Source organism: Grampus griseus, assembly GCF_964374135.1.
Source record: "Grampus griseus genome assembly, chromosome: 9".
NCBI lineage: Eukaryota > Metazoa > Chordata > Mammalia > Artiodactyla > Delphinidae > Grampus > Grampus griseus.
The window spans coordinates 11017779-11044921 of NC_139003.1; the positions used below are offsets into that span (position 1 = coordinate 11017779).

Here is a 27143-nt window from a genome sequence, read left to right on the forward strand (position 1 = left end):
GTCTAATTATCTGAATTTATAAGGTTTCAATGATTTCCTAAGGATTCCTTAACCGAGAGGTCTTTCGAGTTTATTTTCCACTTCACCAAATGCAGATAGAGGAGTCTTGCTTCCTGGATGTCCATATATCACGTAAAAAGCTGAAAGATCCTTAATAGGTAAGAGGCTATCAATGATAGCCAGTTTTGTGTATGTTTTATGAGACCACAGGAGGCACTGAAATAGCTTACTTACTTTACTCAGAAATTAGTCCTTAGACAAAATATTAATGATGGTGATAACCATTTACTTAGCATTTATTGTGTATCTAGCTCTTTAATAGGGAATTTCATTTCACAACAACCCTATAAGGTATTATTCATTTGACAGGTGGAAATCTGAGACGCAAGAGAGGTTTACGAATTTGCCCGAAGTCACAAAATAAATAAATTTTGGACAGGATGTCAAGTATGTCAGGAGGTGCCAATTTCAAGAAGCAAAGTGTTTTGCTTTAGAGGAGACAAGAAAGAAGGTCAGACGGAGGGGGTCAGTGTGTGATCTCGATTAGATCTAGAATAAAATCCCTCCAGAGACCCTCAGTCTGTGCTTAAATAACTTCAACACTCAGTACTGTTTGATTTAAAAAAGAAGGAGGGACATCGTTGTGAGACGTAAGAGGGAGAAGAGAACACTGGTAAGAGGGAAGCGGAAGCTGCATCTTCCAAAGATGGAAAGGGAATCGGAATGCATGAAAGGAACAGGCCTGGAGGGGAGGAAAGTGTCTACAAGGGGCCACGTGAGAAGAGGGAGGTGAGGCTGGATGGCTAGGGTGGGTCCAGGCTTATTACCTGGTAGCTAATGAGAGGGGTAAAGAGAATACAGTCAAATCTGAGATCGTTATAATGCACTCTTCCAAAAAGATGCAGGTGAAAAGACTGGGAGTACAGAGACCCGTGGGGACATCATGCCAGTGTCCCCGAATGAGGTGTTGAGACTAAAATGGTGGTAGGGGAACAAGAGTGATGCTAGGAGGAAAACTACAGAATGTGACTGTCTGGGTAGGAAGGAGAGAATGGCAAACTGACCTCAGGTTATAGAGCCCAGGCCTCTAGGAGAATGATTTATAAAATACGGAGCTGGCTTCTGCCTCCGCCTTATAGCTTCTGCATCTTCCTGTGTAGCTTTCACATGTTGTCTCTTAGTCTCATTACTCTGGTCAAGTTGCCTCAGGTACATTCATCCATGCACAGTTTTGTTGTCTGAGAATGGAATTTCCAGCCACACAGATTCCACGGTCCTTTCTGGCGTTCTTTCGCCCCACGGCTGCTGTGTCATCCTTTCCGTCTAATTCTATCCAGGGCACCCTTCTCTCCAGCTTGGCACCCTTGTCCCAATCCATATTCCTGTAGCCACCAGGGGTGCAATCTGTTATTCAGAGCCCCCCTCCCAGCCACAACAAGCATTGAATCTTCCCAAGTGTCCCAGTTTGCCCACTTCTTTACCTTCCTGCCCATTATTCATTTTGGTTTGAACTTTACCTTCCTGCCCATTATTCATTTTGGTTTTTCTGCCACTTACTATAACTCTTTGTTATTTGGATCAGTGAAATCAGGTACATTTTCATACCCAGTGAACTAAAATGTCTCCCCAGAATCAATTCAAAGGACTTAACTGTCAAATGTTTGAAAAATATTTTATACATCATTTTCTTTGATTTCCAACAGGAAACTACTTCATCTTTTTTTCCCCTTTTATTTGTTAATGCCAGTATCATTTGATTTCAAGGAGGAAGCCCAGTCTCTCTGCATAGATTCCAACTTCTATTAAAGATCCTCTTGTCCTTTCCTCCCCTAAAGCTGAACACACAGATAGATACACGCACGCACGCACGCACGCACGCATGCACGCACGCACGCACGCACTCCTGAGACTCTCCAGTTCTTAGGGCCCTGCTGCGTAAGGATGACGAATGGCCGCAAAAACCACTCCTTATCTTTCTTTCCAGTGTGTTGCCTGGCCAGGCTCAATCCAATCACTAAAACCTGCCTCTTAATCATTCCACAAGTCTGACCACCAGCTCCTCTCACTTTCTCAGAAATCATCTGCCTGCACATGTTCTGTTTACTCAATCTCTGCATTTTCTGGCAAGTCACCCTCGGCCCTTTGTGAGCAGCACACACTCAGCAGATCACGTGCTTACATCCTAAAGGGCAGGCAGTTCTGATTTGCAGTTTACAACTCACGGGCCGCGTGGCCTTCTGCAAATCATGTCCCCTCACCAGGCTCCACTATGACAGTGGAGGGGTTAGACACAAAGATCTTTAGGGCTCTTTCCACTCCAACAGTGGACGACTGTCTCAGCCCCACGGGGTTGACCTCAGTAAGGAAACGCTCTAGAACTGGCTGGAAGAGCCTCACCCACGGATCCCTCTTTTCCTTCTGCATTTGCCTTTTCTCCCGGAGACGGCTTCTGTGATGGCTGAAGTCTCTTGCTGGATTCGTGACTCTCGTGGACTCTCCCATGGTCTCCCACGGTCAGTCGCCCTCAGCCACTTTTCCCAGCAGAGTCCGAACTTTCTCCCTGGAGCCCTGTGGCCTGTGAACAGATTCAGAACCTCCATCTCACTCGGTGCAAACTGACTGACGCAGCTCCTGCTCTACTCCTGGCTTTCCATTTGCATTGTTCACAGACAACTGCCTCTCTGAATCGCTCAGGTAAACTGCCAGGAGAATATCTGTCTGCCCATTGGTGCCTGGGGAACTCTGTGGGCCAGGCTCAGGCCCCTCCCTGCAGCAGGCTCTAGCCCTCAGGGCCAGTGACTCATGCACCAGGCAGCCAGGATCTGTAGTCACTCCCTCGGAGCTCCCTCACCAGCTTGGAAAAAGCTTCCAGCTCACACCGACACAGCTCCTTTCCTTCACAAGCCCCCACTCACCTGTACTCCCCGAGTCTTCTTTGTGCCGCAGCCTCGCTTAGGGGACCTTCCCTGAGAATTCTGCAAACTGAAGGCATGCTTTGCTTCTTCCTCTTTCAAGGAAGAGAGTGAAATTTCTACTCCGTAATTGTCATTGAAAATGGGTGGGTTGGAAGAAATCCGTCAACAGCCATTAAGTATAGAGAATGTTCTCAGTCTATTTGAATCAAGACTAAGTCTGGCACCTGTTTCCCTTTAGCTCATTTGCTTGTAACCTTTGGCCCCCTGGCACACCTGATTGCAGAGTTAGACGATTACATTGAACAACAGGCTTTGAGCTGCTGCAATCATGCAGCTCCTGAGTCATGTTAACAGCAAATGCGGCTCTAAGGTAACTGAACTGTGAGTGATAGGGCAGTCACCACCACCAAAAGGTATTTACGCAGAGGTTTGGAAAACCATGTACAAACACGCACAAGTCTCAGTGATGTGTCTCGGGGTAGGTGGGTGAGGAACGATCGTGTCTATAAAGGGCTCCCGTACCAAAATATTGCATTTCTAATTTGACCTCATTAACGAGAAGAGGTTATGATAAGGGCACTAAATACCTTAAAGCAGGCAGACAATTATGGGTAGAGCAACATGGGGTCCAAAAGGATATTGGGTTTATTTCAGGGGGATAAATATGTGTGTAAAAGAAGGAGAGCCAGTGAATGTAATTTTTTTACATTTTCAAAGACTTTTAAACAACTTCTATCCCAAAGGCTAATTTAAAAAAAAAAAATCAGTCATCCTAGGACCAAAATCCTCGTGTCGTGGATATAGAAGTTGTTTAAGAGAAAACAAAATTAGGGAGAATAAACACATCTCAAACTGTGAGCCTTCCGGACACTAACGTGCAAGCTGATCTCATTAAAGTCATTATAAATGACTGACAGAGCAACTACTGCACAATAAAAACCTTAAGATCACAGTTAACTCTAAGTGAAAAGTTGATGGTGAAAATAAACTTTACAAAGTAGTACTCTAAGTTGTGAGTAGGTAGAAGTGACAGCAGGAAATTCAATGTGGTCAAGGGCCCAAAGGAAGTGATTCACATAGATCTATAGGATTGTAAGCTCCAAGCTTGTTACAATTCAGCAAAGGAGCAATGAAAAGCACTGTGGTTTATGTCTCCTGAAGACATTACTCCTACCTGGTTTAGCTCAGAACATCCCAACAAAATACTGTATATTCATATATGCCTCAAATACAGTCTGTCCAAAAAGTGTTAGTTAATGGTTGTTTTCAGAATTTCTCATAAGAAATTGCTAAGTTTCTAACACACTGATGCCAAGCAGGATTAAAGAAAAAATTGAGTTAAATTCTGGAAATCTGAACAAGGAAGGGACAATAAATAGAACTGTGCCCAACTTTCTGAAACCTAAGTATAAAAAAATTAGTAATTCAATTCAGGAAAGACTACTCATACCTAAGCAGTCGTCGTTTGTTTTTAAAACCAAGGATCTAAAGACAAGTTGAAGCCAATTGTCTCTTAATTTCCCAGATTAGGTGAGAATAACCTGATTAAACAAATATATATTAAATTCCTAAAGACAGTTTCAGTCTTATAGAAGTCAGCTCTGAAGGTGCTCAGAAAGTCTTAGCAACTTCAAGCAAGGAAGCAGTCATTCAACTAAAAACATTTTTTTACATGTGTATCATTCAGACGTTGATATGTTACCTCTCTGGGAAAATAAGGGAGAGTTTGCCTGGAAAATATAAGGTTGGATATGGCTCTGTTTGAGCCATATGGCCAGCGTTCAAATACTGGTGTGAACAAAAAATTTGGATTATAATTACTGTTATTGCTATTAAGAAGAATCCGTTGTTAGTTTACTTAGAATACATACATATATCACATATTAATAATAAAAAGCTGGCTTTATGAAAAGAGTGAAAAATCTCCAGCGACCTTCTCCGAAGTCATCCCTATTTTCGATTTTTTTAGCAGTGGCAGCCTGTTTAGGATAAATTAATATTAACCCAAACTCAATTACTATAGTGATAACTTTTCTAAGGATTAAGCAAGCTAACTTACATTTGAGGATGGATTAAAAACAAAATGTCTTATCAGAAGTGGTACAACTGTGTCATATCATCATTAATTGGGTACAGGACAAAGTTTACCATATGATTCTTACCTTTGTACAAAGCTGCAATGCCATGCTACTTTCAAGGCCCCCTAAAGATAAACCAGAGTCGTGGAATGTCCAGGGAAGAACCACAGTGAGCCCACTTAAAAGATGATGCTACCACTGCTGTATGAGGGCTCAATATGAGAAAAAAAGGTAAAGGGTGATGTTCTTCAACTGAGAAAGGCAACCTGAGGGGAGACACAGAATCATACGTCATAGAGTTGGATGGGAGTCTGGAGGCTAATGGGTTCGATCTTGAATTTTACATTGAAGGAAACTGAGACGTGGACAAGCTGCATCGTGGCCGGGCGGTGACTGGAGTTTAGGTCTCGTGACTTGGATTCTCAGACTCTTTCCTAGAATCTAGGATTCTAGGATTCTACCCCATGCTGCTTCTCACAAAGAGGATGAAACAGAGGTAATGATACCTTCACAATAACTCAAGTCAAAATATAAACTCATGAATGGTCAGAGTAGGATTTCCAAATCCACCTAAACTAGCTTAGACCTTAACTTGTGGGTTCAGTAAAAAAGAAGGTTTGAATGGGGTATTCATCACCCATCAACTCATTTTAATTCCTTATACAACCTCTGAGGCCATAACAAGCAGAAAAAGTGCCCAAACTCTGAGGAGTCAAAGAGAGTCGACTACTACCATAACCCAGGTACCACCGTGGTCCTTCATGACACCTAAATCAAATAGCCTGGAATCCTCATAGGATTCCACGTTCTGAACCTTGTTCCAGGGTCTGGGGACAAAACACTCGGAGAAGTGCCAAGTTTATTAGAGTGAGAGAGGATCGCCCTCACACAGCCACCAATGGATCCCAGAGACGCAGGCACTGACCTCGCCCTGACAATTATGGGATGTCTCTAGGGTTGGAAGGTATCTTAAAAGGTCACCAGGTTAACCCTCCCAACTGATGTGTTCATCCCCCTTAAACAGCTCCCTCCAGTGGGCTGAGGTCAGATTCTCTTTAACACACGGCCGTGATGGAAACTCTGGTCACTGGAATTGGTACTCTGGAAGCAGAGAACGTTTAAGGACTGCAGGGTAGTAGAAGTAAAGTTCCTTGGCTTAGGCCCCATTGGTCCCTTTTCCTATGAGAAAAGGTTCCCAGAGTCCAGTGCAAAGTCCCTGAAAATCCCCCCACCAAGCACAAAGCACAAAAAATGGAGGCCTGGGACTAGCGACTGGCAGCTCGGTGTCGTCCTTGGGTTTCAGAAGGTCTAGTTCCTGGTGCACAGAAGGCCTCTGTGGCCAGATTCTGGGGCCAGCCCTGTGCAGGAACATCTTGTCCTTAAGCTCAGGGGATTCCTCCCAGAAAACAGCTAGGTCTGCTGTTCCACCAGCTGTAGTTTGGCAGTCTTGACTCGGTGGGCTTCCTTCAGGTTCCGTGCACGGACCTCTGGGTTGGAAATGAACTCCACTTGCTGTACAGGGAACCAGCCTTGCTCCCCATCGGAGAGTCTCACGCCCTCCAGCCAGCCTATGGGCACAGGGTGGGTGGGAAGAAGAATTACCTGGAAAAGACCCACAGTAATTTCCCCCAGACCTCCTTCCCAGAAATTCTTCTGAACTGTAAGGCTGATAGGACTGGAGAGGCCGCAGCCTGGGAAATCCAGCCGCCCCGTGCACTCACCCTGGCTGCTGTAGGTCTGGCACAGTCCACAGCTGCCTGTTCCTGAGCCTTCTCCACTCTTACCCGTTGCATTGTATTCTCCCCAAATACATGCTGAAGTTCTAAGCCCAAGTAACTCAGAATGTGGTCTTATTTGGGAATAAGGTTGTTGCAGATGTAACTGGTAACGTTAAGATGAGGCCATACTTGAGTAAAGTGTGCCATTAATCCAATATAATTGGTATCTTTATGAAAAGAAGGAAATTTGGACACATACACACACACACACAGAAGGAAGAGAGAGAGCTCGGAGTGACGCTGCCACAAGCCAGGGAAGCTGGGGCCACCGGAAGCTGGAAGAAGCAAGGAAGGACCTTCCCCTAGGGTCTTCAGGGGGAGCGTGGCCCTGCCCACGCTTTGGTTTTGGACGTCTAGTCTCCAGAACTATGAGAGAATACATTTCCATTGTTTTAAGCCACCCAACTTGTACTATTTTGTTAGAGCAGCCTTAGGAAATGAAGACATCCACCCATAGTGTCCCACCTTCAATGCCCAGCCTGCTCCGCATGGATTCTCCCTCTTACCATCACTGCTTTGCTGAGTCACCATCACCACGTCTGCCTTCTCTAGTGCCAACTCATCATTCTCTCGGGGTTTGTAGGCTCGAAGGCACTGTACTTGTGGGGACTCTTTGGAAGAGAAGAGTGTGACAGAGGTTAGGAAAGGTAGGCAACTAGAACATGAGAAAGGACTTGCAGGGGGAGCTTGGGAGGACTTGGGAGAGAGAAAGTTTGGGCTGTTGAAAGTTACACACAAGAAAGACAATTGGAAAAGTCTTCATCTTCTACCAGGGAACAAAATGGTTGATAAGGAAATAGAAATGCCGGACTTGAAATGAATCAAAAATTCTATTTCTCCAGCAAAGATGGAGAAATAGGTTGTGACCACCTTTTAGTGACTCATTATTACAAATAACTGATATTCTGCTAAAGACCCATCTTCCCACTGAAACCTTCCCTGATTGTCCTCAATGGATTCTAAACTCCTTTAAAACTGACTGTCGGGCTTCCCTGGTGGCGCAGTGGTTGAGAGTCCGCCTGCCGATGCAGGGGACGCGGGTTCGTGACCCGGTCCGGGAAGATCCCACATGCCGTGGAGCGGCTGGGCCCGTGAGCCATGGCCGCTGAGCCTGCGCGTCCGGGGCCTGTGCTCCTCAACGGGAGAGGCCACAGCCATGAGAGGCCCGCATACCGCAAAAACAAAAACAAAAACCAAAAAAAAACTGTCTATGGCAATCCATTTATCTTTCACCTAATTGTTTCATGTTTGTGTTCTGTCTCTCCAACTAATTTGCAAATTCTGAGTCTGTGACTCATTCTTCATTCTCTTCATGGTACAAGATGTGGGACTAGAAGAGACTTATCCAGTGGGGTTCGAGGTATGATCTAAGCAAGGCACTGAACACCCTTCCTCATCTATAAATGACTGAGTTGATCAAGGAAATTCTGGATTTTTTGCATGTCTATATCTTCGTGAGCGAGGAGAAATTTCCACAGTTTTGAAGCTCCAAATAAAATGCCCCAGAGTACGCCTGACTCACAGCCTTCTATTGTACATGGGTTTATGGCTTTCTGCTCTACCACACGGCACTGGCTCTCTTAGAAAATAAACAGAACACTGCACTGTTATCTGTACTTGTATTTCCAGAGCTTATCCATATATGCCATTCACAAGATCACAGTAAAGGAGGAAGAATTATCTTGCCTTCCTTACCTACTGGGGAACTGAAGCCCCACAGACGGATTGAACACTGAGCAGGACTCCGTTTACAGCCTGGTTCTCCTACTTCCTTTTACAAAGTTCCTTGTATTTGTTTGTTCTTTTGAGTCACTAAAGGCTCAGTGTTCCTTTGAATTCAGTTCCTCTTGGATATGAATTAGAGAATCCTTGCTGGACGACATCTGTGGGGCTTACATGAGACTGAGAAGTCCATTCTTAGCATGAATGCAGACACTTCCTAATGTGTGTGCCTGTGGTTGCCCATGAGTACCTGGAAGCCTGGGGTGAGGGCAGTGTCTCAGGTCATCCTGTACAGGAGGGGTTGTGGTCGGGACAAATCTACTGTGTTGCTATCCTCCCCAACCCCTACTCCAGATGGACTCTCTCCCCCTATTTCCCCAAGAACTTCAAGTCAGTAAAATCTAAATATCTATCTAATCTACAGATATTTTAAAAGAGCAAACTATTGCCCAAGGCAAGGAATGTATGGCGCTGGGGAGGAGGCACTGCCATGGTGACGAGAACTTTAAGCAGATGCATCCCAGGTGTTTAAGTTCCAGTGACCAGCCCTCCACTCTGAAATTCTGGACAAAAGTAATAAACAGCAGCCTCCCTGAGTTACTACCCAGCGTCCTAAACTCCTGCATCTAAAGGAGACTTCTGACCCCACCATTTTTCTTTCCCTCTTAGACCTTCACTCACCATAACACTCCAGAAGGTCCAACTCCTCTCTTGGCATGGCCAAGGCTGAGATCCAGCGAAGTTTTTCACTTCTAGAAAACAAAGCAGGGTCATTGCTTCAACTGCAGCTCTGGTGGGGGGGGGGGCGGGTATAGGACAGGGGCCAATGATAGGGAAGGGAAGGGACCGTGGGAAAGACTTGTCTAGTTCAAAAAGTTGTCTAGTTCAGTGATATCCAGGACAAAAGTCAATGGGACTCCCCTTGGATGGAAATTTGACAGGATCATGAACTATATGTTCATGTGTCTTATCATCCTTTATCTTTCCCCCTCTCTTTCCAAGCTTATCTTCTTAATGGCATCTCGTATCTTTCAAGTAGGGGCATAAAGTCAACTGTCAATTATGCACATGTAGATTTTCCATTTTGGGAAGTGTACTAAGCAAAATGTTCATCTCAGTTGAGATTCCCGCTATCACTTTGCATACTTTTTGACACTCTTCTGCCTACCTTCCTTCAATCAAATATCTCAGAGATGAAAATTATTCTGTAATCATGATTAGATCAGGGAGATATATCTACTATTGTTTTGGTCATGTAATATAATCCAAGCCTAATTTTGTAATTATCTGAAGGTTTTTGTATTACCTTCACCTCTGCTTCCAAACATCCTGGAGTAATTGAGAGCTGACACTATTACCGTTCCAGGAAGATGCTGCCCAAAGTGCTACACAAAGAACATGAGTCTGTATCTGATTACTTGACTTAGGTGACGTTTTGCACCTGTACCAGCCCCTCTGTTCCATAAGTGAGGGCAGATGTTTTTTTAGTTTTTTGTTTTTTGTGCATGTGGTATGCGGGCCTCTCACTGCTGTGGCCTCTCCCGTTGCGAAGCACAAGCTCCGGACGCGCAAGCTCAGCGGCCATGGCTCACGGGCCCAGCCGCTCCGCGGCATGTGGGATCTTCCCAGACCGGGGCACGAACCCGCGTCCCCTGCATCGGCAGGCGGACTCTCAACCACTGCGCCACCAGGGAAGCCCGAGGGCAGGTATTATTGATCCCACCCTGACGTGTCTTCTAAGGGACAAAAATGCAAAGTGTCTACAACATAAGGATGTTCATACCACTAAGTATCTTGTCAAACTTTTTAAAGAAGAGATTTCTTATATCTTTTATAACAGCGATAATAGCTACAATTGTTCATTAAGGTAGATACTGTGTACCAGATTTTATAGGTATTATTTTTAATACTCTTCACAGTGTTTATATGTGTGAATGTATTTTATTATTATTAATATTAAAAAGATGAGCAAATCAAAATTCTCAACGCTATGGATTTCTGCTCAGCAGAGGACTGGGTTGGAAGGTGGGAGCAAAGAAAGCTGAAGGCCCCCGAGTGCTTACCTTTTTCATGCCTTATTCACATCTATGCCCCACCAGCCTTGGGCACTGAGGAATGTCTGGCTTATACACATTCAACTGTGGACGTCAGTAATCCAATTACACAGACTTTGCCCTTCTTAGCATAATAGACGCTAAGCCTTGGTAGTGACAGCGACTTTACACCCTCTCCCACCCAGTCTCCTGTAAGTCATTTATTAGCTCTAGAAGTTTGGGTTCAGGACGCTCTATAGATGCTCCCCAGTCCAGAATGGACTAAGCGGTACTGTGGCTGTTTTCTGGACACATTTTCTGCCTTGGTCCCACTTCCTTGCCAGGCTGTCCTCCCTCCCTTCCCCCCGGCTCCCCTGCCCAGCCCCATCTCACTGAGTCTCGGTGCGGAAGAGGAACTCAGCCTGGGAGCCCTGTGCGTTGTCCCGCAGGAAGAGTCGGAAGAGGTTTTTGTGAGGTCCATGCAGCTTCATTTCACACTTTTCCCCTCGGACGGAGGAGAAGGGAGCGTGGTCAAATACCAGGAAACGGCTACCCCTGCAAAGTACAAGGCTTTTCAGCCCGACTCTACGGTTATCATGCTTCCTCCACCCTCATATCTTTTGCCAATTCAAAATCCCTGGCCTTAGCATCCGCAGCCTGCAAATTCTCATAAAAACCATAAGATGGTGTCAACTTGCTCCCAGAAGAGATTTGTCAATGGCTTGGCAAAGCACATATCCAGTGCAATGGATGCTTTACCGCTTCAAAGAGATGAAGAAACAGAGCCAATATAAAGTTTCTAAGGCCCTCAGGACAAGAGAAGTGGCTAAGTATCGATGCTAGGCTAGTAGGCTGAGCCCAGCCCAAAGAAAGCACAAACGGACTGATCTGAAAATGGGATAAGCTAATTTGCTGCCTTTTGCTCTGTGTCTATAACATGGTCCAGGTCCTGCCAGGCGATCTCGGGATATAATTCGGTGGGATCCCCTTTTTTGCTCTGGACCATTTTCCTCCTCTCTGGGTCATGACCTGGCCTCCACGGGATGACACTGAGAAGCGTTCCTCTATAGGCACATGACCCTTCCCTGTCCCTTTAGTGCTTCCCTCCCGCCTCCTCCCATTTCCCCCTTGTGCTCTGGCCTCCCATTCCAGTCACTGACTCTCGGGGCCGAGACAGCAGCAGACAGTCATTGAAGAGGTGCAGGTGGACTGGGCGTGCGCTCAGCTTCCTCCGCAGCCCTGGGGAGACGCTGAACTCCAGGGCCGTCAGCTCCCCGCTCTTCACCAGCCAGCGTGACTGTGAAATGAGCGGGAATATCTACAGAGCAGGGAAGAGAAAGAAGACGGTGTCACAGACGGGACAAGCACGAGGCTTTCTCCCGGGCCTGCCCCCCTCACCATGCCTCTTCCTCATAAGTCCCGCCCCTGACAATTGTCTCTTTCACATCTTCCTCCTTGCTCATGACCCATCCACTTAAACTCTGTTTCTCTCGGAACCGTCTAACTACCACTGTCTACTGCGGCGTGGCTCCCACGTCCCCAGCTCAGGCAAACGGAAGGTGCCTATGGTCCATCCCAGGAGAGTGACTACACGAGAAAGCTCAGCCCTGGAAGCTGGAACTGAAGAAGAGATGGGAGAACCCGACTGGGGCATGTGAACAAACAAAGCAGAGAACAGTATGATATGTCTCTTCGACGTTAAAAGTTGAGGGTGGTTCTGACATCCGTTCTTTCTACGATGATAACCAGAGACAGGAGAGAAGCAGTCGGAATCAGATGTGGGGATGAGAATAAAGAGAACCGGTGGGGTCTGCCTAGAGCTGGAGTTTGGGTAGTGATAAGGGTATTGAACAATAATTAATACGTAGTTAAGGGATTTTCCCTCTCTTCTTGGGAGGTAAGGATGGTATCTGTTCTGAGTTGAAATTTGAATGTGGAGTGTCTATTTTAAATTTGTATTTGGATGAGAGATTTTGGCTCTATATTTGGATTCAATTTTATACTGCTTTGGTTAGACTAGATGGAGACGTAATAAAATATTGAATAATTCAAGTACCACAAATGTATCTTTATAAAGGCTTACATTGATAAGTTCTCTCTCATCTGCCCAGTTCCCAAAGGCACCCTCTCCCCCTCAGGTAACCACTGTCCTTTATATCTTATGTACCTTTCCAGAGTTTCTTTCCGTATACACAAGCAAATGCATACACAGATTTCTACCCTACTTTTTCACCAAAGGTAAGATACTATATAACACACTTAGGGCTGCATCTCCCCTTTCGCACTTAACAATATAGCGTGGAGACCGAAGTAGGCATTTGGGCATCCCAGAAACAGGGCAGAACAGAAGGTGTGCAGAGATCGGGTTAGAGGCTGGGATACCGTGAGCGAGATGGTTCTGTGATAGAAGGCGACCTGTGGGATCTGCTTCCCGGCAGGGTGGGGACCCAAGGGACTAACTTACTCTGCACTCAAACTCGATCTTCTGGCTCAGGTAGATCAGCTCCTCCGTCCGTCGCATCCGCTGGACGTTATTATTGCAGTCTCGGATCAGCTGCGTGTTCAGCAGGGTGAAGAGAGAGGAAGAGATCCCTGTTAGAGGCTTTGGTTTTGTGTCCCCTGCAAGAAATCTGGAAACTGGTTGTGATTGGCTTTAGTCTTTGCACCAGCCTGGAAGGGAGCCAATACAGCAGACGCTGAAGCTCTAGGACTACGGTATACTTTGTAGAGACCTGACAGGACATTCCTGGGCTGCGTGAAAGTAAGATTTAATCTGGGGATTGTGGCAGGAGAGCATAGTCCCTTGGCATGGAGTGTCCTTGAGGCTGTGGGGTGTGAATGCTTGGAGGTTTGGCGGGTGCAGTGAGGTAGCTGAGGGGCCTGTACTTTCTGGAGTCATGGGTCGGGGCAGGGGAAGAGTTCTCTGTGAAGGACAATCCCGGGGTCCGAGTAGGGGTTGGTAGCTGCCTACCTCCTCCAGGGCGTGGTGTGCCTTTGTGGCCTCTGCTTCCTCCGAGGAGCCAGGCTGTGTTCTCTTCAGAATGTTCTACAGAACAAACCGTAGGCGGGAGCCAGATGGAAAGAAGGGATGGGCAAACAGGAAGAGGCGATTGAGGGTGGGTGAATGGAGAAGTTCAGGAACAAAAGTTTAGCAGCAAATATTTCTGAGAAAGGAGAGTGGGGGTGGTGATACGGGAGACCACTCACACTGTCCACAGCGGGTGGGAGAGTGGCAGGAGAAAGGACCATCCTTTGGATTAAGGGGGGCCGCTCACACTGTCCACAGCGGGTGGGAGAGTGGCAGGAGAAAGGATTGTCCTTTGGATTAAGGGGGTGGGCTGAGGTGGGATCTGCTCTACCTGGAGCAGTAGCTTGAGACGGGTGATGCGCTGGAAGGGCAGAATGAGAAAGGACTTGAGGGAAAGGCGTTGGCAGATGGGGTCACTCTCCAGCTTCTCCAGGACCTCTCGGAAACTGCTGTTGCTACTCCTGTGTGGGCAGGGAGCCTTGGGTGAGGAGGGGTTGGCGAGTATTGGGGGACACAGTGAAGGCGTGGGGAGTGGGGGCTCGGTGGAACGCCTGTAGGTTGGGAAAGAATGGTGGGGTCCAATGTACAGGAGCCCCAGATGTGATGGCTGAGGGCGTCTGATCTGGAAGCGGGGTGGGCTTGAGATCACAGAGCAGGCACAAGAACGTGTGCTCTCGGGGTAGCCCTCTGGGCTGGGTATTGGGGGTCTGGTGCAAGGTCACTGCAGGGCCCACGTGGGGACGGGATGGGGATCAGGTCTCACAGCAGGCTTTGGAAGGTGCGCTCCTGGTAGGTCTGGTTGGTGACATAAGGCAGGTAGACCCGGCGGAAGTTGGGGGCATGGCTCAGAACCACATCACACACTTGGAAGGTGAAGATGTTGCCCTCAAAGTTCTCTTCCAGGTCTGAAAGGAACCTGTACAGGATTAAAACAAGTCTCATCAGACTTGTGGGTCTCAAGTGAGGAGTCGGCTGACCCCTGCTATAGCTTGAGCTTGTTACTTCTTCCCTCCATTAGTCAATAACTTCTATTGACTGTCCTTAGCTCTGTGTTGCTTGCCATGCACTAGAGTTCTCTCCAAGGCTGCCGCTCATTTGCCCCTGATCTAACTCTCTGGTCCTAATATCCCATTTCTTGTTCTTCTTTTCATCCTGTTCTGGTTTTCTGATCTTCAGATGTTTCCCACGTCATCTCCAATGCTCTGCATGCCCACAGCACATGCAAAACCTCAACCCAGGAAGCATTTCTCATTCGTTTACCCATTACTATTCCCAACCACCCACCCACATTCTCCTCTCTTTGCTCTCTCTATCCCTGTAGCCGCTGGGAATCATGGAGGGAGCAATGAGAGGGTTCTGAAAAAGGAAAAAGCCAATGAGAGGTTTACAGACTAAAGAGAGTGAGGCTGAGTGAGTGGTATTTGGGAGAAGAGGAAGCTCACATGGTGCTGACGTCACGCACATCCTGTAAACGAGAGAAGAGCCATTGATGATACTGGTTGGAAAGGGTGGCCCGGAGCTGCTCTGAATGTTGGAAATGATCCACGGCTATATGTAGACTGCGCAGGTAGGACGCCTCTGACACAATCAGCTCAAATTTGGCCTAGGAGGTTAGGGAGGAGGAAGACTAATTAAAAACATTGAATCCCTGGCGTATGTTAGCCACTGTGTAGTATTTCAGGGGTAGAGCGGTTAACAAGACAGATCCTTTTAGAGCTCACAGTCAACACCAGAGTCCAACCTGATATCAGGGAGGAGAGAGAAAGAACCTTTGAAGCTGAGGGAAAAACATGTGCAAACCCTCAAAGGTGGAAGAGAAAAAGATGCTTTCAAGAAACTCAAATAAACTGAGTATCCTTGGAACCAAGGCTACCAAAGTAGTGGCCGGAGATGAAGCTGGAGAGGCAGAGAGGAGGTCTGGAGGATTATGTAAAGAAGGTAAAATAGCTTAGACTTAAGACAGTGGGGAAATGAAAAGAGGCTTTATGTATGGGACTAACTTGATTTAATTTGTTTTCTATTGTATAAAGATATTTCTGAGCACAGTATGAAGAAAAGATTAGAGGGGGGCAAGAGAGCCATGTTAGGGAAGCGCCATAGTAATTCCAGAGGAGAGATGAAAATCTAAATAGCCATGGGGATGGGGAGAGGTAAGCCAATTTCATAATTATATAGGAGAGAGATTTGGAAGGGCTTGTTTATTTGCTAGAAACAGGGGCTGAAAGAACAGGAAGAGTCAAAGCTAATGCCTCAGTTTTTGAGTTTAGCTGGGTGAATGACAGAGTTCCTTACTGAACTAGAGAACTCTGGAAGAGGAACAGATTTAGGGGATGAAGGTAATTTGAGGTTTGAGGAGCAATGGAAGGAAGCAGGATGTTTGAGAAGGAGATGGCGCAATTGTGGTTTAATGGAAACAGCCCAGTTATTGGGAAGTTCCAGCAGGAGACACCATGACTCACAGCCCTATTCTCTATTCTTCATTCAAGTATGCAGCTTCAAGACAGATGTATGGACAGGAAAGAGAAAGAACACACACACACACACACCGTGGTGGTGACTTGGATAACTAATGACATGGCTGGAGGCCGCTCACACACGACAACACTGAACCAGGACACTGAAGGTTCATTTGCGTCCTGGCTCTGACATTCGCTGAGTGTATCACTTTGGGTGGCTCAGATACCCTCTCTGAACCTCAGTTTTCTTATCTGTATAGATATAGTGACCCTCTCCTCACAAAGATGTTGTGACAGTCAAAAGAAATGGAGTCAGTGAAAGTACTTTCTCCCAGAAGCGCTCATTCAGGAAAGGCACATATGTGTATAAGTATAGAGGCTTTTCTTCTCAGAAATGTGAGACCAGGGCTGGCCTAGGAGCCCTGGTGGACTTCCTTGAATTCTGGAGTTGGTGAAAGAGAGCTAGGGTTCAAATCATCTGCCCACTGTTTGGTCCATAAATATGGGCAGACCAGTGATTTTCTAAATATCTTCCATATGCTTTAAACGTTGAGGTCAGCACAAGGCCCCCAAGTGTGAGCTTCAAAAAACCTAAAAATGTATATCTGTTTGGCTTGGTAAAAGCACTGTTTATCCATAAGTCCTTACGGCCAAAATTTTACTCCTTCCCACTTCTGAAAGAGGGAGGATATGGCACTAATGTGTGTATCAAACTATATACCAGATACCATGCTAAAAGCTAAATAGGTGTTGTTTCATTTAAACCACACAGCAACCCTGAAAAGTAGTCATTATTATCCTTGATTTTTAGATGAGTAAACTGAGATTTAGTGAAGTTATATACCTTGCTTAATGTTACACAGCTAGTAAATGGTGATCCAGGATTTAAACCCAGGTCAGCCTGATTTGAAATTAAAGTAGCAAATGTTTTGTAGACAGTGTTAGGAAATGTTCTAATCTCATTATTTTACAAGTAGCTGTCCAGTTTTCCCACACTTATGAAGAGACTATCTTTTCTCCATTGTATATGCTTTCCTCCTGTGTCATAGATTAATGGACCATAAGTTTATGCATTTATTTCTGGGCTCTCTACTCTGTTACATTGATCTATGTGTCTGTTTTTGTGCCAATACCATACCATTTTGATTAGTGTAACTTCATAGTATAGTCTGAAATCAGGGAGCATGATACCTCCAGCTTTGTTTTTTTTTCTCAAGATTCCTTTGCAATTTGGGGTCTTTTGTGGTTCTGTATAAATGTTAGGGTTATTTGTTCTAGTTCTATGAAAACTATAATGGGTATTTTGACAGGGATTGCATTAAATATCAACTCAAAATGACTTAAAGGCCTAAATGTAAGACCAGAAACCATAAAACTCCTAGAAAACATAGGCAGAACACTTTTTGACATAAATTGTAGCAGTATTTTTTTTGATCTGTCTCCTAAGGCAAAATAAATAAAGGCAAAACTTTTAAAAATGGGACTTAATTAAACTTAAAAGCTTTTGCATAGCAAAAGAAACCACTGACAAAAAGACAACCTATTGCAAATGATATGACTGATAACGGTTTAATACCTAAAGTATATAAACAGCTCATAAAAGTCAATATCAAAAAAGCAAACAACCTGATTAAAAAATGGACAGAAGAACTGAATAGACATTTTTCCAAAGAAGATATACAGATAGCAAACAGGCACATGAAAAAATGTTCAACATTGCTAATCATCAGAGATATGGAAATCAAAACTATAATAAGATATCACCTCACACCTGGCAAAATGGCTATCATCAAAGGTCTACAAATAACAAATACTGGCAAGGATGTGGAGAAAGAAAAGGGAACCCTAGTACACCATTGGTGGGATTATAAATTAGTGTAGTCACCATGGAAAACAGTATGGCAGTTCCTCAAAAAAATAAAAATAGAACTACCATATGATTCAGGAATTCCACCCCTGGGTATATATCAAAGAAAATGAAAACACTAATTCAAAAAGACTCATGCACCCCAACGTTCATACCAGCATTATTTACAAGAGCCAAGATATTGAAGCAACCTAAGCGTCCATCAACAGAGGAATGGATAAAGAAGATGTGGTATATATATATACACACACTGGAATACTACTTGGCCACAAAAATAATGACATTATGCCATTTTCAACAACATGGATGGACCTAGAGAGTATTATGCTTAGTGAAATAAGTCAGAAAGAGAAAGACAAATATTCTATGTTATCACTTGTATGTGGAATCTAAAAATAAAACAAACAAATGTATATGACAAAACAGAAACAGACTCGCAGAGATAAGAACAAACTAGGGTCACCAGTGGGGACAGAGAAGAGGGGAGAGGCAAGATAGGGGTATGGGATTAAGAGGTACAAACTACTATGTATAAAATAAATAAGTAACCAGGATATACTGTACAGTACAAGGAAATATAGCCATTATTTTATAATAACTTTAAATAAAAAATCCAAAAATATTGAACCACTATGTTGCACATCTGAAACTAATATAATATTGTAAATCAACTATACTTCAGTAAAAAAAAAAAAAATAAAGTGGTAGACATTTTTTGATTGATTACTATGTACTAGGAACTTATCTTTTTTAAAATATTTTTTTAATTGAAGTGTAGTTGATTTACAGCATTTCAAGTGTACAGCAGTGATTCAGTTGTACATATATATATATACATGCACATACAGGTATATACACATATATACGCATACACACACACATATATATATTCTTTTACGGATTCTTTTCCATTATAGGTTATTACAAGATATTGAATATAGTTCCCTGTGCTATACAGTAGGTCCTTGTTGTTTATCTATTTTATATATAGTAGTGTGCATCTGTTAATCACGAGCTCCTAATTTATCCTCTCTCCCACCCCAGGTAACCATAAATTTGTTTTCTATGTCGGTGAGTCTATTTGTATGCATGTACCACATCTTCTTTAGCCATTCATCTGTTGATGGACAGTTAGGTTGCTTCCATGTCTTGGCTATTATAAATAGTACTGCTGTGAACAGGAACTTACCTTTTTTTTGATTCTCCCAGTAGCTCTTTGCAACCCAGTTTTACAAATGAGGAAACAGAAACTTAGAAAGATCAAGTAATTTGGCCAAAGTTAAATAGCTAGCAAATATTAAAGTGGGCTTCACATCCAGGTTATTTAAGCCAGAACCTAAAATAAATACTTAAACATTGTTCCATAATGCCTTTCCATCGTGCCATACTGTCTTCCCAGGAAGAAAGGTTTTAACCCATATTTTAGATTGATTATTAAGATAAGCTCTCCACGTAAAACATATTAATGGTAGTAACTTAACATCAGACCAACAGCCTTTCCTATGGTCTTGCTATTGGAAGTGAGGACCAAGCAGAGACTGATGGTCATTCAAAAGCCTCTAGAAGACCAAAATCACAGGACAGCTGCAAGGGCCACTCTTCAAGGGACCCAACAAAAAGCCCCTGCATGCTCCTTGGTTGAAGAGGAAAACTTCAGTGTAGACTGAAACCCTGGTTGAAGAAGGAAATTTTAGTCTAGCCTGAAGCTAGACTAACTAGATTAACTAGATTAACTCCACACTCCTCCCAACAAATTCAGGGGCATGGTCACTTTGTACGAGCTCAAACCAATAACAGGGAGGAGTTAATGAACAATGGCATGAGGAGGTAGAGAGGAGGGAGAGCGGTGACATTCAGAAAGCAATTCAATGGGGATGACTCACTGTCACGGGGTGCACGTGTGTGTGGTGAATACGTGTGTGTGGTGAGTATGTGGTAGGGACAGCCCGCTCACGGTGGCGGAGGGGAGTAGGAGATAAGGACGAGAGCACTTTGCTTCCCCTCCTGTAGCCTCTTCCCCTGCCCCACCTTGCCCTGCTAGGTACCTCCTGGAGTTTTTGGTCTTCGTGGGTCATGGAGAGCAGCACAGTGCTATTGCGCACCACGGGGATTTCCTGCCAGAGGGAGCCACTGGAGGCCATGGAGAGGCGTTTCAGGTAGGACTCCGAGGACACCAAGGCCTTTCGGGGCTGCCGGGGGGAGGCGGGCCCCGGTGCCTCTGTCAGGCTGTCCAGCCGCTGCTGGCTCTGGATCTCCTTGTTCAGAAACACATCGCTGTACTCCTGGTAAAGCAGCTGAGCTACAGGGGTGAAGCAGCATGGGAGAGGGACAGAATTAGGGAGCTGCGGAGTTGAGGTGCAGAAACAGAAGCCACCGAGCTGCTTCTGGCTCTCCCGGCATCCCTCTCTCCCTACAGATATCCCCGCCCCACGGCTGATGGCCAGGAACCCCTCTCCAGTCTTGGGCAGAACACTCGTGTGGGTCCGCAGTTCTGTTTCAATTACTCACAGGAATTGATGAGCTTGGAGCAACGTCTTGAAAAGCCCCCCATCACCTCCTTTGGCTTCTTCTCCCTGTGGAGTCAAGAAGGGCTCCGTGGTGCTTGCTGGCCTTCAGACACGGAGAAGCCCCAGGTGACTACAGATAAGACAGTCTCTAACCACTGAACGTCAGGGCCAAACCCCCTGGAGAGGCAAGTTGTAGCCTGACCCACTTTTGGGTAGTTTGAAGCTTCTTTGGATGTCAAGCTTTTTTTACGGGGGTGGGGTTCAGTTCATGGGACCGAGTGGCCTATATAGGGATGGGAGAGTTGGACTCAGTTGACGGAAGCAGATAGATAAAAAGTCTCCCTACACCCTGGAAACCTGGGGTCTGTCTCTTCCCCTCCTTAACCCTGGAAAAGACAGGGTCCCAGAACCTTTGTCAACTAATGAAAATCTCAGTAGCCTAAGAAAAAAGAGTAAAACTGTATCCATTAGGACAGAGGGTGACTCACCGAAAAACAATGGCATCTGAAAGGCTAGGGGATTTTTCCACGGCTGGACCTCCTGTGTCGGAAAATGGAAATGGGTAAAGTAACTGGGACTTCAGAAGGGGCATTCAGAGAGAGCCAAAGAACATAAGATCTAGAGTGGGAGATGCAGGCATCGGTGTGGGGCGTGGGGGGTGGTAGGTGGGTAAAAGGGCTCAACTGGGAACCTGTGAGAGAGGACAGTGCCGAAGTCGAAAGCATTTGAGGACAATAGTACCAGGTCTGTCCCCGTCCCTCGTGTCAGAACATGAACTGGACAAGTAGAAGATGCCTTCTCTTCTACTGGAAGGACATCAAGCAGGTCTTTGTAACTGGAAAGTAGAGGCGGAGTGGGGCGGGGGGAGGTTCAGAACAATCTTGGGGAAAAGAGATACACAATAAAAGCACCCCATGGTTGGGTGATGGATGGAGACAGAGGGGAAGGAGAAGAAAGGGCAGCACCGTGAGCTCAGAGAGGGTCTCAAGGACTTTCCTCTGCATTGGGGCTGTGTAGGTGGGTGAGCGAAGCCAGCAGGAGGCTGGGGGACAGGAGGCGGATGAGGAAGGAAGGGCTGGAGAGAGCTCGGCCTGACACGAATGTCACCGCGGTCCTTGCCCCTCACTCACCTTTAGGGCCCTCGGGTAGGATGGAGGGTCTGCGCAGGCCCTGCCGGTGCCAGTCCTTGTGCTTACTCGACCCCTCACTAGGGACCCCCACCTGTCCACTGCTGCCCTCCGCTGGTCTCCCTGAGTCCCGTCTGTGAGGCCAGCTGGACGCCTTCTCTAGATGGGGATGGCTGGGCTTCTCTGGCTGCCTTGTTCGGCCTAGATCCGACCTCCTCAGGCCATTGGCTCCTTCCTGGGGGAAGGTCCTTCTGAAAGATCTTCTGGCAGGGACGTCAGGCTCTTCCGAGGTGGGTCCCTGGACCTCCAGAGTCCAGGGGGCGGTCAGGAAAGGGGGACTTACAAGAGCTGTCATGTTACTGAAAGCCATGCCAGGGGTCACTTCACTCTTACTCCTACTGGTGGGAGACGAAGAGTCTGTCGATCTGCCCGTGGCCGGAGGCCAGGAGACACGTCCCGCAGAATGGGGAGTGGAGATGGTCCGCTCTTGACAAACTGGCCTGGTCCTGGCCTGACCCCCTGAATCTCCGAGTCCCCCCTGGGCGAGCCTGCTCCTCTCCCTGGACTTTGGGGGTAACGGTGGTGGTTCAGTAGGAGGGTTCACGACAGGGAGAGGAGCGGGGAGAGGGGGGAGAGGAGCGGGGAGAGGGGGGAGAGGCCTGTAGATCCTGGAGCTCCTCAAAGAAGAAACAGGAGAAGGGTGTGGCTGAGACAAATCGGGAGTTGGGGGTAATGGCTTGTTGTATCTTTGCCTGGGAGAGAAAGAGGTCTGAGTATGGTCGGGGGTGTCCGCGGTAGAGGGCAGGTGTCGGTGCTGCCTTGCCACAAGGGGGTCAGGAACTCGGGGCAGTGGGCCTTTGGGGTGGCCGTGCAGCCCTAAACCTAGGGCCAGCGGAGGATGGCTATACCGTCTCTGCGTGGGGACCACGGCAGAGCGAGGGCCGTCTCCCTCCACCGTAGAGCGGACGCGCCTCTTCTCTGGGGCAGGAGGGGGTGGAGGCTCACGGGTCCCCCCATCTACGGAGACAGTGGGCGGGGAAGGGCCACGGGCAGGAGATCCTGGGGCAAACGCCGAGGGGTGTGTGGAGGCCCACGGCTGGCTGCTTTGGGGGCTGCCGGGCCTTGCTGGGTTTGAGGTCAATCCTTGAGAGTCCTGCCCTGGCGCGGGTAGCGAACTCAAGGATCCCGGAATGATGGCACAGTCCCTTCCGCCTTTCCTGGCCCTTCTTGGGATCACAGAGCCATAGATGGCAGCTTTGGGGGGTCTCTGGGGCAACTCTGAGTGGGAGAAGGAGAGTGATACTCCCGCCAGGTCCGGAGTCGGTTCTGTCCCGTGAGAGCCCGGGAAGGAGTGGCCCCTCCGGTGCTGGGCCGCCCCGGTGCGGTTGCCTGGGGGACCCTGAGGGCTGGCCTGGCCTGCTGAGGGGAGGCCGTGGAGGGCAGCTGCAGGGCTCTCAGAAGCCCCACAGGGAGATGGGCTGTCGGTGGGTCGAGAGGCTCCGGAGGTTTCTGGAGAACATGCAGCAACCCAGGGCTCCCTCCTGGGGAAGGCGACTTGGGGGCCCGCAGAGGATGAGGCAGTCATGCCGGGGGAGACTTCAGGAGGGCTGGGAGGGGCTGACGCTGCTGTCCTTGGAGGGGTCACAGAGACCCCCTCCTCTCCCCGGCTGGATGCTGTCCCCTTCCCCAGCTCAGAGCCCACTCGCGGGTTGCACTGAGCTGTTTCTTGGTCAGGCGACTCCGCGGCAGGAAAGGAATGAGGTAAAGAAGTGAGCTGCTGGGACCGTCCTACTAGCTCCAGGGTAGGAGTCAGAGGTGCAGGGGACGGCTCCTCAGCCCGAGGCTCTGTCTGGGTCCCGGGGATCCTGGCTGTGGGACAACAGGCATCTGGAAACAAGTCACGGGGAGAAGAGACCTCAGGGGCTACCAGCGCCAGTGTGGCAGGAGCATCACGCTCTCCTCCTTCCTCTGCAGGCCTCTCTTCTCCCCCTGCCCCCAGGGCGTCCCCACGCCCACTGCCCACGTCCTCGCTTGACCTTGCCTTCTCCTCCTGCCCCTCTACTGGCATCGCTTTCCCCTGTAGACCCTGATCTTCTTGCTTTCCAGCGACTTTCCCTGATTTCCCCACTAAGCTTTCATTCTCCTCATACTGGGCATCCCCGTTACTCTCCTCTGGCTCCGTCAACTCCCCGCTCTCCTGTTCCCCTTGTTCTAGATCCCTGTGGCCGTGAGCCCTCCAGTCCCGCCCACCAGAACTCAGACCTCCCAGTTCCCCACTATAGCCCTTGCCTTCTCCTTGCTCTGCGAGCATCACATCGTCTTGAATCTGCTGCTGTTTTTGTCTCTGTTCTTCCTCTGTTCTGCTAACCTGCTCTCCCATCTGCTCCCCCGAAAGCCCATCAGAGCAAACATCCTCCCGCAGAGTTCCCTCCCCCTGAAGTCCCCGTCCCTCCAGCTCCTCGGCCGTCTGGAGACACACGGCCCCTTCTCCCTCTGGACTTTCCCGTCTGGTAGGTCCACTTTCCGAGTCCTGCGGCTGGTTGGTCTCCGCAGGGTGCTCTTCACAGCAAGGCCCACATCTGGTCTGGGCAGAGGTGTCTGGGGAAGTTCCCTCCTCTCCTTCGGCTTGTCCGGTTTCCAATATCAAAGAAGTGAGCTCTGGTTTAAATTCCACCTCCACGCTGCTACCCAGTTCACCGGCTATTGAGGCCGTGTCTAGATATTCACCCTGGCTGGGGCAGGCCCAGAGCTCCGGGGGAGCTGGCGGCCTTGCCTGTCTATCCGCTGGGCACTGGGGCCCTGCCTCCTGATGCTCTGGAGTGTCACAGGCCCCAGCCATCAGGCTTTCCTGCTCGGTCTCCACATCTGCAGAGGCTTCGATGGGAAAAGAGGTCATGCTGGCAGTTGCACAGTCATTCACATCCCTTGCATGTCTCTGCTGGGTCTCCAAGAGTCCGTGTCTCTCTGCCCACTGATAGGGTGGGTCCTCGCCCTCTTCAGCTTCAGGCCCCAAGGCAGGGGTCTGCCTGCTTCTCATGGGAGCTGCCAGGACAGTACTGAATTCCACTCTGGCAGGAATGGGGGTCGCCGCTCCGTGTTGGGGCCCCTCAGCTTCCATCAGGGCTGAATCCTAGAGAGGAATAAGAGACAAACTTTCTATCCCCTCTTCTGCTTTTATTTATCAGAGGGACAGACCATAGAGAACAAGTGTGTGATGATTTCTTTGGTGCCATTTACTGTCATTCTTTGAGACAAAAAGTATTTCACAAAATAAGCAATAGCCTCTATAAAACTTGTCACTGATTTATTCCTTTAATAAATATTTACCAAGTGACCCTCTCAGTAGTGAACAAGGCAAACAAAGACTGTGTCCTCATGGAGCCTGCAGTCTTGCGGGAGAGACAGATGATAAACAATTACATTAGGGCACAAGACCGTTGTCAAAGGGTACCAAGCATTCCCAGTGGTCATTACCCTCTAGATTGTATTATGTCGTAGTGTCTCCCTGTCTACTCTCTGGGCACCAAGAGTGACTCAGTTCCATGTAACTCCCAGACACTGTGAGTGACACACCCTAGATCTAAGAGTCCAGAGAGGCAGTGTCTGGAGGGTATCCTCCACCTAAGCTGCAGAGGGGATTAAAACAGGTCTGGCCATTACGGCCAGCATCTGAGGTACTACGGCATCGTGTAATCTCCTTTACAGAGGGTCTGGATTTCACTCATCTTATTTTCCACAGTGTCTGGCAGAACCTGTAACTAATTAACAAAAAAATTGTTTTTCAATTATAGAGGCAGCTGTTGGAAAGTGGAACGATAACTAGACTTACTAGATGAGAACCAGAGCAGCTACAATGGGTACCCACTTCAATGAGGGCCATCAAACTGTGTACCCCTCACTATCTTACTCTCCCCTTCTCTCCACCAACCGTGTGAACTCTTCTCATTACTGCCCACGTCACTGACCTTCCACCTCTCTTTCTCACCTTGCAAAGAATTTACAAACCAGCGGAGAGGAACTGCTTCAGTTTCTTGCAATTCAGAGAGACCCACACTTCACCGTGTCCACCCTCCCCCTCTGACAATGCAAGAGCATCCCTCCTCTCTAAGTGCCACCTTCTTTAGCCTGCCTTTTCAGGACCTGATGCCGTGGATTATCTCATTCTTTCATACCTTCACCTTCTTTGTTGGAAGCATCCCACCAGAATTTAAGCATGTTCATGTCTTTCTCGTCTTTCCACTGTGTAAGTGGAATTCTTCACATCTGCGGTCTTCATATCCTCACATCTCACCTACCTCTAGCTGGGCTTCAGTAGCCCCACTCTGCCCATCTCTCCTACAACCTTAACTTGTTAACTCCAAACAAGACTCTAGGGATGCTTATTTTGGTGGTTCTTGCCAGCATGACACTACATTGGACACAAAATTGACATTAGAAGTACTCTTTCTTGTTATTCGTGAGACGTTTTCCTGATGTAACCCCTTAAGTGTTCCCCAATCCTCTACCTGGGTTACTGTGCTCCTCTTTGTAGCACGTATCAACCAGAGTTCACTTTACTTCTCCTCTGTAGCATTTATACAATTATAATTATATAGTTACGTGCGTATTTTGATTTACCATCTATCTCAGACAAGAGGCGGTAAGCTTCACGAGATCAAGAACAATATCTGTCTTGCTCAACTGTCTACATCTAATACACAATACCTGGCCCATACTAAGCACTCAATAAATATTTTTCCATCGCAGAATAAAATCCTTATTTCCCTCCTGGCCCGCATTCCCCATATCTAATCAGCCACCAAGTCCTATGGACCCCGCCTCCTGAGTATCCCTCGAGTCTGTCCGCTTCTCTCCATCTCCGCTGCTACAGCCTGGTCCAGCCTGCCGCCCTTCCGTACCCAGGCCACTGCACATGGGGCACAGCTGGCCGCTGGCCTCCACACGGCTTCTCTTCCCCTATTTCCCAGGCATTCTCGCCCCAGCTCCTGAGTGATCCTTAAAAGCTCCACTTCTAGTTTAAATTCTTCAGTAGCTTCCTGCTGCCATTGGGATGAAACCCAAATATCCATTGTGGGTTACATGCCCTCCACAACCTGGCTTCCGCCTTCCTCTCCAGCAGACTCATCACCTGTCAACACCTGTCGGTTTTCAGTCCCCTCGGCGCACCTCCCTCTCTCACCTGTAGGCCTTCACACGTGCTGCTTCTCTACTTGGAATCCTACTCTCCTGCTCAGAGAACCCTTTACTTCTTCTCACACTCACTGCACTTGTAGTTACAAATTTAGTGTCTATTTTCTAGGTTAAACCATGAACTTCACGAGAACACAGACACTGCCATATTTAACTGCTCAATCCCCTCTGCCTGGGGCTTACCTGTCCCTCAACAAAGATTCACTGCATGGATAAATGAAGAAAGGAAGAACACAGAGTTAAAAGAGTGTTGTCCAACTTTTAGTTCTACTTTTTCTTGCATCCTGATAATTTTCACACAGTTGTAGAAATCATGTAATTTACTTGAACATTCATTTTCTTACCTTTAGAAAGGGGATAATGCACTCACTTTCCAAGGACTTCTAATAAAGATTAAACACGACAACGTAAAAAATTAAAAAGTGCATTGATAACACTGATG

At 47.3% G+C, this 27143-nt stretch overlaps 1 protein-coding gene across 1 annotated transcript; it reads right to left on the reverse strand.

The window, feature by feature from the left end:
• Positions 1 to 5835: 5835 nt before the first annotated feature.
• On the reverse strand, positions 5836 to 24629 carry ARHGEF5 (Rho guanine nucleotide exchange factor 5; the record flags this gene model as incomplete). The annotated part of the gene is made up of 15 exons (XM_082661380.1): positions 5836 to 6561; positions 7278 to 7382; positions 9175 to 9245; positions 10920 to 11081; positions 11687 to 11844; positions 12991 to 13080; positions 13498 to 13572; positions 13886 to 14015; positions 14318 to 14470; positions 14997 to 15157; positions 19923 to 20176; positions 20386 to 20450; positions 20873 to 20924; positions 21515 to 23473; positions 23528 to 24629. 15 exons carry the CDS (start codon positions 24627 to 24629, stop codon positions 6404 to 6406), a joined length of 4695 nt encoding a protein of 1564 aa, XP_082517506.1. The 3' UTR covers positions 5836 to 6403.
• Between the last annotated feature and the right edge of the window lie 2514 nt (positions 24630 to 27143).